Source organism: Gouania willdenowi, chromosome 4 (genome assembly GCF_900634775.1).
Source record: "Gouania willdenowi chromosome 4, fGouWil2.1, whole genome shotgun sequence".
Classification (NCBI taxonomy): Eukaryota; Metazoa; Chordata; class Actinopteri; order Blenniiformes; family Gobiesocidae; genus Gouania; species Gouania willdenowi.
This window is the reverse complement of record NC_041047.1, coordinates 1,082,907-1,100,233: the sequence shown is the minus strand read 5'-3', so window position 1 is coordinate 1,100,233 and position 17,327 is coordinate 1,082,907. Positions and strand designations below refer to the sequence as shown.

The following is a 17,327-nucleotide window of genomic DNA, read 5'->3' as shown; positions in this document are numbered from 1 at the left end:
CCTGTTTGTTCGCTAGTTGAGGTTTATCCACTCGCTCCTCCTCACCTGAGGCTGCGTGAGGTGGGCGTGGTCTCACCTGAGGCTGCGTGAGCGCGGTCTCATGGCGGGCGAGCGGCGTCCGTCCTCGTCGGTGATGCTCTCTGAGCTGAAGTGTTTGGTGAGGAAATGCAGCTCGTCGTCCGTGGGCTGGAACGGCAGCTGATGGAGCTTCTCCTGAGATGAACAGGATGACTGTGTGAGAAGCACATGTTAGCATTAGCGAAACCAATGAGTATCCACTAGTTGGGATGTGTATTATTTTTCTGTTGTTTGTGTTTTTGTGTGTGTTTTGAAGATACTTTGTATATTTTTGTAATGGTTTTGTGTTTTAGAAGTCATTTTTGAAGTCGGTTTGTGTAATTTTCTGTCATTCTGTGTGTTTTTGTGGTGTTTTTCTCTTATTTTTGTTATGAGTGTGTTTCTGTAATTTCTATGTATTTTTGCAGTGTTCTTTTGTGTTTTTGTTGTAATTTCTGTCTCATTTATTTGTGTTTTTGGAGTCACTTTGTGTAATTAATTTGTAATTTTGTGTTTTAGGAACTTTTCTGTGTATTTTGATGTTGTTTTGTTAATTTTTGGAGTAAATTTTGAATATTTGCTTTAACATTTACCGAGACGGTGGAGCTGGGCGTGTTGGTTCCATAGCCAGAGGACGGCAGTGAGGCCAGAGACCAGCGACGTCCGTCAGACCTGTGACAAACGCAAAGAAAAAAAAAAAGTCACTGAAAACCAGTTGCTTTCAGTCCAACTGAACCAACAGAGCAGCAGCAGCTTCAATGTGTGTGAAAGAAGCTCAAAGAGTCAAATCCACTGATTTAACAAGCAGAGCGGCAGTAAAATGCTTAAAAAACACTGCATTCAAAATGTGGCGTTCCTCAGGGATCAGCTCTGGGACCGTGGCATTTTAGATCAGAATACTAAACATTTACAATGATTTCACTAATAAAACAAAGTTTAAAAGATAACTTTAAATAAAATAACAAAAATTAATGAAAAAAAAAAGACAAAATAATGTATAATATTTATCAAAACAATAAAATACCATAATAAAATTATAAAATGAATTAATAAAATTACAAAACATTAAAAAAAAATCAATAACAAATTAAAATGTAAAAAAATAAATATGAAAATAAAAAACAAGAAGTAATTAAAATAATAAAATATATTTATATATTTACCAAATATAACATTTAAATGATAACAACATAATAAAATACCAAAAAAAATCATAAAAACAAGAAGTAAAATTAAAAAATCAATTAAATAAATAAATAAATGTGTTTTATTTTTTATATTTAGGAAGCGGAGGTAAAACCTTTAAGTTGTGCTTATTGTGACGTCACATCATTGAATTAAATGTGTTAACTCCCTACTGATTAAACCGTTAGTTCTAATGAACATTTCTGTCCTTTACAGTATCAGTTTATATCCAAACACTAACGAGATCTAGATGTTTGAAATCACCATGTCAACGGTCCAATGAAGTAATGAGAAAAACAGTCACTATGCTATTTAGTGATCAGTGATTTGTGTTTTTTCCTCAAACGAGCGGTAGAAAAAAGCTGTGAATCTCAAACTAAAGTAAGTATTTATTCTGCGCCGCAGTTAGCATCAGTTAGCCATGCAAGAGACAAAGACAGAGGTCAGAGGTCAGGTTACCTGTCTGCTCTGTGTCCGTGACTGTGAGGGAAAAATAATTAATCCAATCAGAAATAATAATACAACATCACCAGGAGTGTTTTTAAAACAACAGCCACAAAACGGATCAATAGGATCCATTTTATTGGTTTTCTACACTTTAGTCGTCACTTCAGTTAGTGTTTTATATGAGACACAAAAAAATTAAAAAAATGTGACTTTCACTTATTTTGCTTTTGGCATAAAGAATAATATGAACTAATAAATTATTATTTTTTTTTTTTTACATAAAACCTCAGTAACAACCTGTAAAATTAACATAACCTTTGATCAAATGAACTGTTTAAATATACTGATATAATCTTATTAATCTGATAAACATTAGTCAAAAACAAGATCAGATGTTATTCATTGTAACAAACTTCATGTGTAAAAACAACTGGGATGTGGTTGTAATTCCAGTCTCTGCCACTGAGCGTCGCTGTTAAACCACAGGAAAAAAAAAAAAGGCTGATTCACATCAACATCAAAGCGTTGTCATGGAAACGCTTCTTTAAGAGATGCTCAGGGCTGTGATTTAGGTCAATTTGGACACATTTTTATGTATTTGTGCTTTTGTTTTATAGATTTTTCTCACATTTGTGTGTTTTTGGAGTCAAATTGCATTTGTCATTTGTGATTTTGTGTTTTAGGATAATTGTTTGTGTATTTTGTTGTTGTTTTGTTTGTTTTTGGAGTTAATTTTGTATATTTTTCTTTCATTTGTTTTCGGAGTCATTCTGTGCATTTGCTTTGAGGGCCACACAAAATTAGTCGGAGGCCCTCGGGCCACCTGTTTCCTATATGTGTGCATTTATGTGCGTGTACCTTCTGGCGGGGATGAAGGAGAAGTGTGCCGTCGTGCTTGGGGAGAAGTTGCGAGGGCTGTCCAGTGGGCTGGTGCCTGCAGACGAAAGAAAGGGTAAAAAAAACCCAGCAGTCACACAAAGAGTGGAGTTTTCATGTTCTCACAGTCCAAAGAGTGTGTGTGTTTGTGTGTGTGTGTGTGCGTGTGTTACCTGTGTGCGTGTGCAGAGGTGAGTGTGGTCTAGTGGGAGAGGTACTTGAAGTCACGATCAAACTCTTCCTGTTGTTTGCTCGACAACTGAGGACAAAACACACACATAATCACAGAGAGGTTGCACAACACAACACAACACAAGTGTGAGTGAGCCTCACAAAGAGCCGTGCACACACACACTATGCAAAATGTCACACACTTTTCTAAATAAAAACCCAAACGTGATTATTCTCCTCTATACTTTACATGGTGGTGTAACGGTTCAACTGGTCATCGTTTCAAGAGGTGACCAGTCATGGCTTCTACGCTGCGCTTGTTCATCAAAACACAATAAACACACACTGTCCTTAGAATCTGTCACAAGATAACATGATCGCCAGTAGAAACGTAACACCAACTGGTACGACAACTAAATCTGTCACATGATAACATGATGACGTAGTGAGCCGTGACAGCAGCTGATATGAGAAACTGCTCACATGATAACATGATCGCCAGTTAAACCACAATATCACTGTTAATGTGTCAGAAACCAGTCAAAGGTTACACCATCATCCATCCAAGCACAACATCGGCCTGTTCCTCGTGCACACGCTCGTTAGTGAGAGGGGGCGTGGCCTCCTTACCTACGCAGGGTGCCGTCACAAGCAAAGATGGAGGGAGGAGAGGAGGAGGAGAGCGAGGGATGAAAGGAGGTTGGGGACAGCAAGTGTTGCAGGAGGCTGCTGTTACCGTGGCAACGCCACTGAGCCGGCGACAAGATCCTGACGACAGACGAAGGAGGAGGAGGAGGAAGTGGTGATGAAGAATTGAATGTGTGTGTGTGTGTGATTGCTGTGATTTAATTATAGGGACGCACAACCAACATCTTATACACAAAAACATAAATCCACTATAGTCAAGAAAAATACACAAAATGACAATAAAAAAAACACACAATCAATGACAAATACACAAAATGAAAACAAAAATACACAATAGACAACAAAAACACACAAAACTAGAAAAGCACTGGAGAGCGCAGACCTATGTCAGAGTACAGCACGAGTACTGGGTGAGACATACACACAATGCACTTCCCTACCACCACTACATCACCCATAAGCCACCACTACATCACCCATAAGCCACCACTACATCACCCATAAGCCACCACTACATCACCCATAAGCCACCACTACATCACCAAAAGCTGACTCAGCATTGCGTGATGTTTTTTGTTCACTCTGTACGATTGGTTTTGGGTATGTTTGACATCAAACAGGTTCTAATTTACCAATGTCATCATTGATGACATCATCAACAATGAAAATGTCAGAATTTTACAGAAGTTCCACAGTGTGGATGGGATGTACGTATATTTATATATTTTCTTTTGGTTTCCAATAATTGTATCACTTGTTCCTTGTCCCATTCAGAGGGTTAAACATGACGCTCTATGCTTCACACAGCGGAACTCCAAAACACACAAACTGACAACTTAACTACACAATGGGCAACAGAATAATAGAAATAGAATAACACAAAATAACAGAACACGAACGTGACTCAATAAACACAAAATGACCAGATAAATCAGCAACAAAACGCAAAAAACTATTTAAAAACACACCAAACTCCAACACATCCCTAAAGAACAGGAACAGACCAAAGCAATGGAGAGAGGAACAGTTGTTTGGTGGGTTTTAGTGTTTCAGGCCTTCAGTGAGTTACACACAAAAATGTCATAACACACACTGAACCTGAAACCTGTGGACGTGATTCTCGCACGCACGCACGCACGCGCGCACACACACACACTCTCTCTCTCTCTCTCTCTCTCTCTCTCTCTCTCTCTCTCTCTCTCACTGGAGGCGTAGGTGCGGCGCTCCTCGCTCTTTTCGCCGCTTCATCCCGGGAATAAATGCTGAGCTGTGATCTGAGCTAACACACACACACACACTGCATCTGTGTGTGTGTGTGTGTTTTCTCGTAGTGAACACAGGGTCTAGAGGAGCTCCACACCCTCCAGGCTCACAGGGACTAGTCCGTCCACTCCTACCCAGGATTGGAGCTCTGTTGCTGTGTATAGTTGGAGCGATGAGCCCCTCCCTCTGGGTGTGTGGATAACTTAGTGAATGAGTGGTGTTCAGTAAGCTGCTCACTGAGGGGGGGGACTAAGTCCTCCTTCTGTCCTCTGTGTGAATTTCAGAAGTATAAGCAAACATTGACTTTTTGGTCCTTTCTCTTATTTCTGGATCCAAGTCCTCGTGACCCCATTTTGATATCAAGAATCTATGGTGACCCCAAAGACATTATTTTTCTAGAATTAGTTTTAGATCATGTTTGAGCTCAGATTTACGGGTTTTTTGTTTTTTTTTTACTGCATTTTAGTTGAATTAGATTCATATTTCACAAAGTGAGTATTAAAATACAGTTGTTTTAGATTGTCTTGTTTTAATAAAAAAAAAAAAAGAATAATAATTACAAAATATATTTACATTTTTCAGAAACTCCAAGCGACCCCACATGGGGTCCTGACCCCAAATTGGAAAAACACTGATTTAATGACTCCTGAATAGATTTATTTCTATAGTTTTTATCATTTGTGGTCATCTCACGTCAGGGGTGGGACCCACTCTCTCTCTCTCTCTCAAGGACCTCCTGTAGTGCCATTGCGTACCCCTAGGGGTACACGTACCTCCATTTGAGAAACCCTGCTTTAGGAGATTTTATGTGAGTCATAATTCTTACATTTGATTTTGGGAAGTTTTTTTTCCAAAAAAACACAAGCTGCAGGTTCTCCATTCAGACACAGAGGGAGCCAGCAGTCCACTCATACCCAGGATCAGAGCTTCCTTCCTGGGTAAAGTCAGCACCATGACCCCCTCCTACCCCTGGTCATTAGGAGGTTTATTTATTTATTTTAAATGCTCATTTGTATGGAAAGTTTTTAAAACTGTAAATGTTTATTTATTTACTAAAAAGTACAGTTTGTTTGTTCAAACTATTTATTGGTTGGTTAGATAATGTTGGACACCATTGACCTCGACCAGCGTAATGTGGCACACACACACACAGGCACACACACACAGGCACACACACACAGGCACACACACACAGAGAGGCACACAGGCATCTAACAACATGCTCATGCTTTTTACGTCAGCCTCACATTATCAGAGCTGTGTGTGTGTGTGTGTGTGTGTGTGTGTGTGTGTGTATTTTGGGAGAATGAGGACGTCGCTACATTCTGATAAAGGCTAGCCTGTGCCAGTTAAGTCTCACCCGGATCAGGTTACAACAGGTGTGTGTGTGTGTGTGTGTGTGTGTGTGTTGATGTCATTCACATTTAAAGATAACACACTCTTAGGGACTCAGATTTTCCATTAACAGAAATGTGTAAACTCTGAAAGCCTTTGACATGTTGGTGTATCACTTCAACTGGTCACCATTATAAGTGGTGATCAGTCACGGCAAAAACGAGACGTTAACTCAGGTCTATATTGTAATCACAAACCAATCACCAGATAACGACTCATAATATCATAGATGAGATTCCAGGAAAGAATCGATCCAAAGCGACACAGACACGATGTCACATGGGTGGGAGGAGTCACACAAGCACGCTAAAAGATTGACTATCAGCATTACTGATATGTTCCATTTTATTTTACCCGAGCTGTGTGTGTGTGTGTTGCTGCAGCTCGTTACAAACTCTGACAGACGTCAGACTAATTAAACTATTTTAACACTGTGTACAACGTAAAGCCACAGTTTGATCCACTACAGAGTAAATAACATGTGGAACATCAATGATGGGTGGGGGTGGTGGTGGTGGTGGTGGTGATGGTGAATGAAAGTGACTCAGACAAAAGAATGCGGCCGATCGTCACACTGCAATAATTTGATCAATAATCTGATCAAATCAACCTGTTACATTGTTTATCAATGAAGGCGTTTCAAATTAAAAGTGAACTTTATCATTTTCACAGTTTCAATGACATTTACAAGTGTTGGTAAAACTCCAGGTTCTGTGATTTCTAGACAGCCCAAAAAAATGACATCATCGCCTCCTTTCCTTCAGCCCGCCTTCTTTCACACACACGCGCTTTTTGGCTCCTTACGCGCAGTGGGCGTGTCAGCAGCCTGGACCGGAGAATACGAGCAGGAGAAAAGTGCGTAACCGCAGGCGCGCAAAAAAGCGCTGAAGTCCAGACGGAGAATAGAGCCTGAAGTGAGATGTGACACCAGATGTGACACCAGCTGGTCACAAGATAACATGATCACAAGATGAACCATAACGCCACCTTTTCTAAGCACTTAATGTGTCACAGGATAACGTGATGTCATTCATCTTTATCAACAGCCTCATCTTCATCATCATCATCATGCCTATTATCTTCATCTATAGCACGTGTCAAACTCAAGGCCAGGGGGCCAAATTCAGCCCGCAGAAGAAAGTAAACATTAATTATTACGTACATTAAAAATTACCAGTTGTATAAATCTCAAATTCTCCAATTTAATACAACTGGATGGTTTTTTAGGAGTTTGTATTTTCCCTGCAGTAATTTTTTTATTTCAAATTGTGGAAAAAAAATTCACTACTTACACAAGTTCCCACAAAAAATTGACAAAATTGCTCTAAATTACACAAAAATTTGTAACAAATCAATAATTTCTTTAAGTGAATTGAACTGATATTAAAAACTAGGGAACAATGATGTTATATACATATTTCCCCAACCTAAAGTCTGTGGCCAACTTGAGGTCAAACTGGTCCTTATTTGGCCCCTGAACTATGAGTTTGATACCCCTGGGTTACAGCATCATCATCATCATCATCATCATCATCATCATCATCACAGCAGTTGTTGGTACTTACAAGCTTCCTCTCCTGGGGAGGCTGAGCTCCTTCTGAAACACAAACACAGACACATTAGTGTGAAACAGCATGGTTGTCACATCGTGGGAAAATTATTTACTAACACTGTGACTTTAGAGGAAATTCATCTGTGCTAACGAGTACAAATAGAGCAAAATCTCACACACACACGCACGCACACACGCACACAGGCTGATTACATTTTCACCACAAACTCAGGAGATCAAGGAACAGAATAGAGCCTGAGGCTGTGTGTGTGTGTGTGTGTGTGTGTGTGTGTGTGTGTGTGTGTGTGTGTGTGTGTGCGTTGAGGGAGAACAAAGACATCAGTAATGTCTCCTCTACAATGAGCCTCATCTCAATGGTTCTCAACTGGTGGGTCAGGACTAAAGCTGTAAGATAAAATCGATTGGGCGATACATCATGATATGATTATTGTATTGATACAAAAAATGTCCAAATTGATTTTTTTCTAATCATGTCTTCTAACGTAAAAACCATTTAATGTCGCTAACATTAGCACTTTGTTAAATGACCTCACTACTCAATGACTTTAAGCTTTATTTACATAAAACTGGACACTTTGATCAATGGATGTGATTAGTTTTTATTAAAGAATTTAAGAACTTAACAGAATCAGAATGTTTTGTAGAAGAAAAAGTTAAACTTTGCATTTTGACAGTTTTATAAACATTCCACTTGTGTTTGATATTTGTGCTAGAATTACAGTTAGTTACCATTTACATGTTCTCACAAAAATTATTAAATTAAATAAATTGTTTCATATCATTTTGTATTTGTAAAAGTGGAATTTGTAATTATTGGTATTGGTATATATATATATATATCATATTATTTAGTATCGGGATATATCGTAACGTGATACGCAAATCTGGAGAGTTTTGTGAATTTTTGTTGTTGCTTTGTATGTTTTTGTTGCAGATTTCAGTTATTTTGTTGTCACTTGTATATTTTAGTGTAGTTGTTGGTTGTGTGTCCATCCTCTACTTTTCTTATGAGTGTTTGTGTTATGAAGGAGATTTTGTATCTGTGAACTCTACATAGCTCCTGCTTTCACACACACACACACACACACACATCTTGTTGTGCAGCTGGAGTTCACAAAAGACCATCGGAAGCAGAGAAGTGTACAATTATCCCTGCAGCAAAGACAGCCTGATCATTAGTTTGTGACACACAGACAAAGATGCACACGCACACACACACACACACACCATCCTAAGTTTTACACATTAGCATAAATTCTGCCTCTGATAAAGGATTTTAATCATCAGCAGATCTTTTGTGTAATTTGTTGGAATTATTTGATGTATTATTTATTTTTTAAGTTGCTTCTGTTCACACTGAAGGAAAATGTGACCACTTTCATATGTGCTCCTGAATCAGATACAGATCTGATCTTTTTCAATGTGTGAACGATGGAGGAGGATTTAATGTGCGTGTGATCCGTTGTAGTAACAGCTGTGAGTGAGTGTAACCATGAAACACAGGAACAGACAGTCTTTAATCAGCTACTGTTAGATCAATACTTTTTCTGCACAAGAACATGGATTATCCTTATATTTGATACACGGATTATGTAAATAGATCCGATGTCTCATGCGCGCACTGTGCATGTGTTTGATTGTTTCCCCGTGTGCTGATCTGATGTTGATATTAACAGTTGTTTATTCATAAAATCAGGTTTACCACTAAAACAAACATAAATATATCATTTACAGTATATGAGGAAAAAAAGGTTTTAATTGTCAGTTTCAGATCAAATATATAATATATAATGTCTGTCAGACCTGTAGGTTTCACTTTATCTCTGTCAGGTTGTGGTGTTTAAAAGTAAATCATCACCACAAAACACCAAAATGAAATATTTCTCTCTTTTTCTTTCTCCTCCACCTGATCATTTATTCTACGGTTCTGCTGAACAAGAACTTTGGCTCAGATTGGAGCCACAAACCGTTCACACTGGAGTCTGACACGGGTCACAGTTTAAACAGTCATGTGAACAAATCAACAAAAAATTAGATCTCAGCGAAAAATTGATATTGAGCATTAAGGTTAGCAGTGTGAACGTAGCCTTAATGCATTCAGTGCATTATTGTGTGTTTTTGTAGATTTGGACAATTTATGTTTTTCTGTATTTAGGACTTTTGTCATGCTCTAGCAAAATCCATGTACCTTTTATTCTTTGGTTATTTCGTTTTAAAACCAAATCAAAATAACAAATAAACCATTTTGTTTTACCGATTTAACACCGAGACAGAAGGGCATATGAATTAGCGCCCCCTCACAGGGAGGTCACAAGCTGAATTGTTGGTTTGCATCTATTTATGAAGTCTTGCAGCCCTCAAGATCTACAAAATGTCTCTGTGATCGACTGATAAATCGTGATCTACGCGTTGGACTTCACTGATCTACAGCTTAAAGCAGGGGTGTCCGACTCGTTTCAGTTCAGGGGCCAAATATGGATTTGTTTGATCTAAACTGGCCACAGACGTTGGAAATCGAACCATTTCCACATTAGTGCTACTTTGTATTTCCATTTAAATGATATAAAGTATGTAGTATATAAGGCTCCGACATTATCCAACCAATAGGTGACAGGTAGGAACTTTATTTAGTTTTATTTTGTGGAAATTTTGTCAAATAATTTGAGGATTCAGCAGGATTTTATAAAAATAATGTCTGAGTAAAAATAACTTCCATCGTGTTCTACAAACATAAAAAACTACCAGTTACTGCAAATATTGGAGAGTTTCATAAATTTGTGACAAATCCAATGAAACTCCACTTGAATAATTTGTAAATTCTTCCAAATAAATCTGTTTTTTTTAAGTAAATTATTTTGCATGGATGCCAATATTTAAGTTTGGATATGATACAGTGATTTAAAATGACTCTTAATTTCTGCTTCATTTCAATAAACAATTCCCACGAAAAGTTTCTATTTTTTTTTTTAATACTGTCAACATTTCGAGTTTAAGTTCTTGTAGAAATTTGCCAGATATTTTCCGGACCTTTGCAACAGACATAAATCCATTATTACATTATTTAGTGATGGTGGAAGCGTGTGGAGCAGGTCTGAGAGCTCCAGGTGCATGATGGGAATTAGTGAGAGACAGGAGGAGCCGCTCTGAATGAAAAGGTGCAGGAGGTAAAGTTTGTCACACAGTGAGGAGGAGGAGTCGACCTCGATACACTTTCAGATCTTTATCAGGAAACCGCGCGGCTGTCGTCTTCTCACTCTGCTCACAACGACTAACATGACTTTGAAGTTCAACATCTGCAGTTCTTACACTTCCAGCTGTCATCCTTCTCAGCCACACACACACACACGCACGTGCACACACGCACCGTTACTTCCCGTACAATCATCCTCTGTGAGGATCACAAAATTCCAGAGTGGCCGACTATGTCTACGTCTCCCTAATGAACACAGGAAGGCGTGGATCGTCTCCAGCAGTGGGAGAAACACACGTGTGCACTTATGTGTGTGTGTGCAGTGGCCGTTTCATATTTCCTTGCCACGCCCTCATATTAGAGCGAAAAAAGAACATTTAAAAGGTTTTTGTTCAGTGGTTTTGTGTGTTTTTGTTGTTGATTTGTGCAACTTTTGTGGAAATTGTGCATTTATACAAAACAACATTAACGAGGCCTGTGTTGTGTTACTCTCTACTTGTTTTTATCTGCCAACCATTTTCCTCAGTATTTTTGATCAAAGCGCTCTGAAAACAACCCTGTTTACAGGATGATGCCTGGTTTAGCCACGCCCCCTCTACGACTAAGCTGGCTTTTTCCATTTCAGCCAATCAGCTGTCACTGTTTCCGTTCAGTGCGTGTCCACGGCTTTCTGCAGCAGACCCATGAAGTCGATCACAGAGTTACTGATCAGAGACAGGAACAGCCAATAGAAACCAACGCTGAGACGTCAAACGTCTCCAAGCAACGAGAGAGAAAACACCACGGACACTAGGAGTTTGACAATATCTCGATACGGAGATATATCACGATATTTATTCCGCACGATCGATTATCGATATGCTCCCGTTAAGTATCGATATTTTTTTTTTTTTTTTTTTTTAAACCTTTTCTGCTTTTTCACTAAAATGTGCAGGTACGTCTTCACAGAAATGTTCTCACTGTTTGTTAAAGGAACCAATATATTGTTTACTGTAATATTTCACTATAATGATGTCACTGGTAATAAAAACCCTATTTATTGTTTATATAAAGCACTATTGGAGATACTTATTAGTTTACATTTACATTTACAAGGAGCTCCAAGATGGCGCCGTGGATGGTTGCCTCTGTACTGCGCTCTATCGTAGTTGTTGCGTTTTTCTTTTTTTTGCTGCCCTTCTCTGGCCTCTTTCACCAGAGAAGAACTAAACGTAGGACAGTCCTCTGCTGATCTTTTTTCACCGGTTCTCATTGAACCAGAAAGTTATGCAGAGATTCTATTTTATTTAGTTTGCACATATTAGTCTAACTACTCTTTATATTTATGTTATACTTCTTTTTTATTTATTTTTCTTTATTCTAGTTGATTGTTATTATTTAATGCTTACACTATCAGAGAGAGCACAGGTCACTTGGTCAATAAAGTTGATTCTGATAAAGCACTATTAGAGATACTAATTAGTTTACATTGATATGTTGACACTTCTTTACAGAAATGTTGCATAGGACACTTTTTATATTTATTGTCTTTCAGAGATAGAAAATATCATTTTTATTTTTTCACTTAATCTTTTTTTTATTGTTATGTCATAGATTATGGTAGATTGATTTCTGACCAATATATTGATAATCACAGTATCGTCATATCATGAGATAATCGTCATCGTGAGCCTTGTATCGTTCTCAGGTTCCCACCCCTAATGGACACGTTTAAGAAGTTTCAATTAAAGTTGGTGTTGGTGTTAAATCCTGGATTAACTGGAAATAACACTGAGCTGGGTTTGATAAACCTCTCTGTTGCCAGTATGTGTAATATGTGATTTGTGTTGTTCTTTAATGTGTTTTGGTGGTATTTTGTATTTTTTGTTGTAGTTTTCAGAATGTACGTGATTTTATGTGTTTGTGTATGATTTACTGTGTTTTAGCAATCACACTGTATCTTTGTTGTCATTTTGCATGTTTTTGTTGTCATGTGACTTTTCTGTGCTCTGGATGATGATGATGATGATGATGATGATGATGATGATGAATGAGAAAGGATGAAAAACAGAGGATGAAAAAAGGAAAAATTAAAAAGACAAAGAGGAATTATTTTTGCATCGTTATGTTTCTTCGTTGCATATTTGTGTCTATGTTGTTTATTTGCATATTTTGATATGATTTAAGTCGTTCTTTGTTTGTTTATTATTCTGTTGTATTTTGTGTGGTTTTAAAATGGTTTTATGTTTTTTTTTTAGTCGTTTTGTCCATTTATTAAGTCCTTTTTGTATTTTTCATGTCATTTGTGTAGTTTTTCTGTTGCTTAGTGAATTTATCGTGGGAGTACAGTAGATATAAAAACTGAACCTTTAGTGGCTCCAGCCTATAAAGATCTAAAGTATCATTTGTAGGAGAAACCATCTCTCTGGGCTGGCCTGGGAACCTTTGCTGATTGCGTGCTAAGCTAAGCTAAGCTAACAACTTCAGGCCTTCCTGTGGGAAACGTCTCCCACCTGAACCCAAAGAGGAGGTCTTACCTGGATGCCTCTGCGTCTCAGGATACTGGAGTCGTCCATGGTGGGGTGGAGTCTTTTCTCTGCTCTTAGTGTGTTTAGTGAAGAAGCTCCTCCTCCTTCATCCTTCTGGTCCAATCAGGTTCTCTCTGAGTTCTACCGACGGTTACAGACCATAGAAAGTTCCTTCAGGTTCCTCTCACTGTTTGACCAGTGGGAGGAGCTTATGCTCTCTGAGCCTCAGCGCGTTGTGGATGCAGATCAATGAATCAGATCAATAGATCAATGAATCAGATCAATAGATCAATGAATCAGATCAATAGATCAATGAATCAGATCAATAGATCAATGAGCAGCAACACCTCCAGGGACAGAAACCAGCAGAACTCTCTTCTCAGAGGCTTCGTCTCCAGAAGAACAACACCACACACACACGTCACACCCGTTGTACACATGCACACACACACACGTACAAAGCCACAGCGCACTGAGCTCCCATCGCCATGGCAACAATTGGCCAGCTTCCGCAGAAGTCGACGCTCTACTCCTGATTCATCCTCTTCCTCCTGATGAAGACCCAAAGGTTTAACACCAGGAATCTGTTCTCCACCGCGTCCGGCTTCGTCTCTGATGTGTAGGGGCGCTCACAGGCTCCTCCCCCTTCAAACATCCCTCAACCACCCCCCCACCAATGAGCAGAGGCGGCCAATCAGGAACCAGCAGGAGACTGGCTCTGCTTCAGGATGAATGGAGAGATGACAGACCCCACCCCTCCCTTTGCTTTCACACACACACGCACACACACACACGCGCACACACACACACACACGCACACACACGCACACACACACACACATGGTGAAGAAAAGAAGACAAACGTTCTTCACCACGTGAAGAACAAGAAGCTTCTGAGTCCAGAAACCAGTGAGTGAATGACTGGTACTAACAGTGAGAGACTCAGGGTGTCCATGAACGCACCACAGGGCATCAAACACCACTGCATTAATGAGAGCAAAGGTCAAAGGGCCACAGAGAGGAATGTTCACACACCAACGAGCAGCCTGACCCACAGGAGTGTGTGTCGCAGAGACACCGTCACATAGTCTCGTTATCAACTGTGTGTGAAAACGAACGTAATTCGCATTTGGTCGTATGACAGGATTGTACATTGGTATATGACTAATCCCAGCATACCAACGATCGCTTGTTGATAAATTCGGCCTCATTAACATGTTACGCTCTCCTCTTTCAGAGGCCCCGCCCACTGAAATAAGAAAAGAAGATGAAAAATCATCATCTTCACATCTGAGGTAGAGTAAAACAAAGATGTGCTTTTTGAACGTGTGAAAACTGGACTTAAAAGTCAGGACTAGAGACTGCGACCAAAGTGGTCGCATATACAACTATTTTTTCAGTGTGTGCGAGTGAACATTTCATCTGGTCGCATCTGTGCGAGTGAGAGTGAAAATCCAAAAGGAGGAAACGTCCTCGTCCTGTTGAGTCTTCCTCCTGTGAATCAGGGTTTAACAAGGACCCTAAACGCTCTGCCACGTCTCCAAACACACGCTGCTGAGTCATCAACACTGGGGAGAGACACGGTCCGTGCTGCGTTCACGGACACTGGGACAAACACACAATGGGGACAGGTGTCTGGGCACGTGGAGCAACAGAGCGCATGGGGGGCGTGATGAGCGTACGTGGGGCGAGCTGGTGGACGATCGGGGGTGATGGGGGGAAGAGTGCGCTGAGCTCACCGGGCATAGTGACAACGTGCATGTGGGGCGGAGAGTGTACACGTACAGCACATACACGATTCCACACCAAAGAGGAGGACCTCATCAGAATCATCATGGAGGGACCAGAACTGATGGACTATGATACCAGGACAGATGTTCAGCTGTGGTTCTACCAGAGCAGTGGTCTGCAACCTGCGGTTCTGGGGCCTAATGTGGCCCTTTGACTCTTGTACAATGGCTCCCTATAGCTTTAAAAAACTATTGAAATAAATAGTTATTTTTTACAGAGGTTATTAATGATCAATGACAAATAAAATCATGATATAAAAATGTGTTAACATAAAATAAATCACGTTGTACAATGACTCAGCACATTCCTACAACATCTACAGACCATCAACTTTCCTCCACCTGTGACTAACCTTAAGTTTTAAATCCCTGGTAAGAAACTAAACCAACAAAAACACTCATCATTTATGTTGTTTTTATAGTTTTTATGTTTTAGGACTACTATCCAGTGTTTGCTCTGCTCTGTGGGCTGTGAGGGGCGTGGCTACAGTGGTACTGTCTGTATGGTGACCCTCAGTGATGGTGAATATCTTCTGCTGTACCCACGGTCTGTGTCCTGCTCCTGGTGCAGATGTCTCCTTACCTAGATCCTCTGTACCCACCCGTTAGTCCTTATATAACCTGTGTGTCTGTGTGTAGTGGGCGGGGTTTGTATGGGGTGGATGTTTTACTTATTTTTATCATCGTAAAAGCACTTTGAGCTGCATTTTATTGTATAAAAAGTGTTTTTTATGAACAGATTGATTTGATATGTATCACCAAGAGAAAGATTATTTCAGCTGTCTGCTGCACCATCAGTCTTATTTCTGTTGTCACTTTCTGTGTAGTTTCATTAACGTGTGTGCGTTTGTTTCCATGTTGTCTGATCCTTCATTATTCATCACATCGGACAGTGTTTGTATACAATAAAAACTTCTCTAAAAGCCAATAAAAGCTCCAACATCTCTAAGCTGGTGAGGCCTTGTGCTGCACATGAGCAGTAAAACCCAACGTTTATGGGTTTAGTTTTAGGATGAGCTCGTGGAGGAGAAAAGGAAGGAGAAACTGGATCAGGGAGGCAGAGAGAGGCTGGAGCTGCAGAGAAATTAGATTTTCAGAGATGGAGATACAACCCAAACCAAATTAGCTGATGGAAACCAGAGTTTGATTATTTAAGAGCAGGAAGCAGCTGCACTTATACCAACACACATCTCACACAGGGAGTATGCTCATGTGATCATGAAAAACCAACACAGAAAGTGGAATTTACGTTCCAAAACGGAAAAAAAACATCTGAATTTATTTTTTTTAAATCTATTTGCTATTGTTGCGTTGTGGGATTTGTGTCACTGACCGTGAGACAGAGCCGTTCGCTTCATCAGCAGAGCTTTGTGCGTGTGCGTGCCACTAGTGTTTGTGTATGCACGCATCATGAGAGTTTGTGTTTGCGTGTGTGCGCGCACCACCAGTGCTTGCGTGTGTGCGCGCACCGGCACCACCAGTGCTTGCGTGTGTGCGCGCACCATCACCACCAGTGCTTGCGTGTGTGCTCACCACCAGTGCTTGCGTGTGTGCTCACCACCAGTGTTTGCGTGTGTGCGCACCACCAGTGTTTGCGTGTGTGCTCACCACCAGTGTTTGCGTGTGTGCTCACCACCAGTGTTTGCGTGTGTGCTCACCACCAGTGTTTGCGTGTGTGCGGGTAGAGTTTGAGTGCGCACCATGAGTATTTGTGTGTGCACGCATCACGAGTGTGTGTGTGACTTGTGTGCGCTCGCGCTTGTGCATGAGAGACACTTATTTCAGTTTAATCAGCTTAAGCAGGGTTTAAATGTGCTTTATAGATAAACTGTTTAAAAAAAAAAAAATTACTTAACAATTAATCAATTATGAAAATAATCAATAGCTGCAGCTCTAGTGAGGACTAAGACGATCTGATCCAGATCCTGACCCACCTCAGACCAGGACCAGCACACAGGAGCCCAGTGTCCAGGCTGGGGTGGATACCCTAACCATGTGATAGTTAGTGGGTGTGTAACGCAGCGAGATGGATCTGATAAACGCAGATCAAATATCTGCTGAATCTGACCTGGAAACAATGACTGTGCGTTTTTCCGCCTCTTTTGTGTGCATTTTTTGAGTCATTCTGGGTTCATAGCTTTTTGCAAAAACAACTTCAGGAGTTCTTTTTTGTGTGTTTTATTGTTGTTTTGTGCTGTGGTGAGCACTTGGGGATGTTTCTCTCA

General features: G+C 40.0%; 1 protein-coding gene across 1 annotated transcript in view; it reads right to left on the bottom strand.

Moving 5' to 3' along the window:
• mast2 (microtubule associated serine/threonine kinase 2) overlaps nt 1–17,327 on the bottom strand; it is a gene marked incomplete at its 3' end in the record, with an annotated part of 68,066 nt that overhangs the window by 35,421 nt on the left and 15,318 nt on the right. The window contains exons 4-9 of the mRNA XM_028443920.1: nt 7,608–7,639; nt 2,739–2,824; nt 2,548–2,623; nt 1,702–1,722; nt 651–729; nt 77–231 (exon numbers count right to left, since the gene is read on the bottom strand). Coding sequence (XP_028299721.1) covers nt 77–231; nt 651–729; nt 1,702–1,722; nt 2,548–2,623; nt 2,739–2,824; nt 7,608–7,639 — 449 coding nt within the window. The remainder of the gene's footprint in view (nt 1–76; nt 232–650; nt 730–1,701; nt 1,723–2,547; nt 2,624–2,738; nt 2,825–7,607; nt 7,640–17,327) is intronic.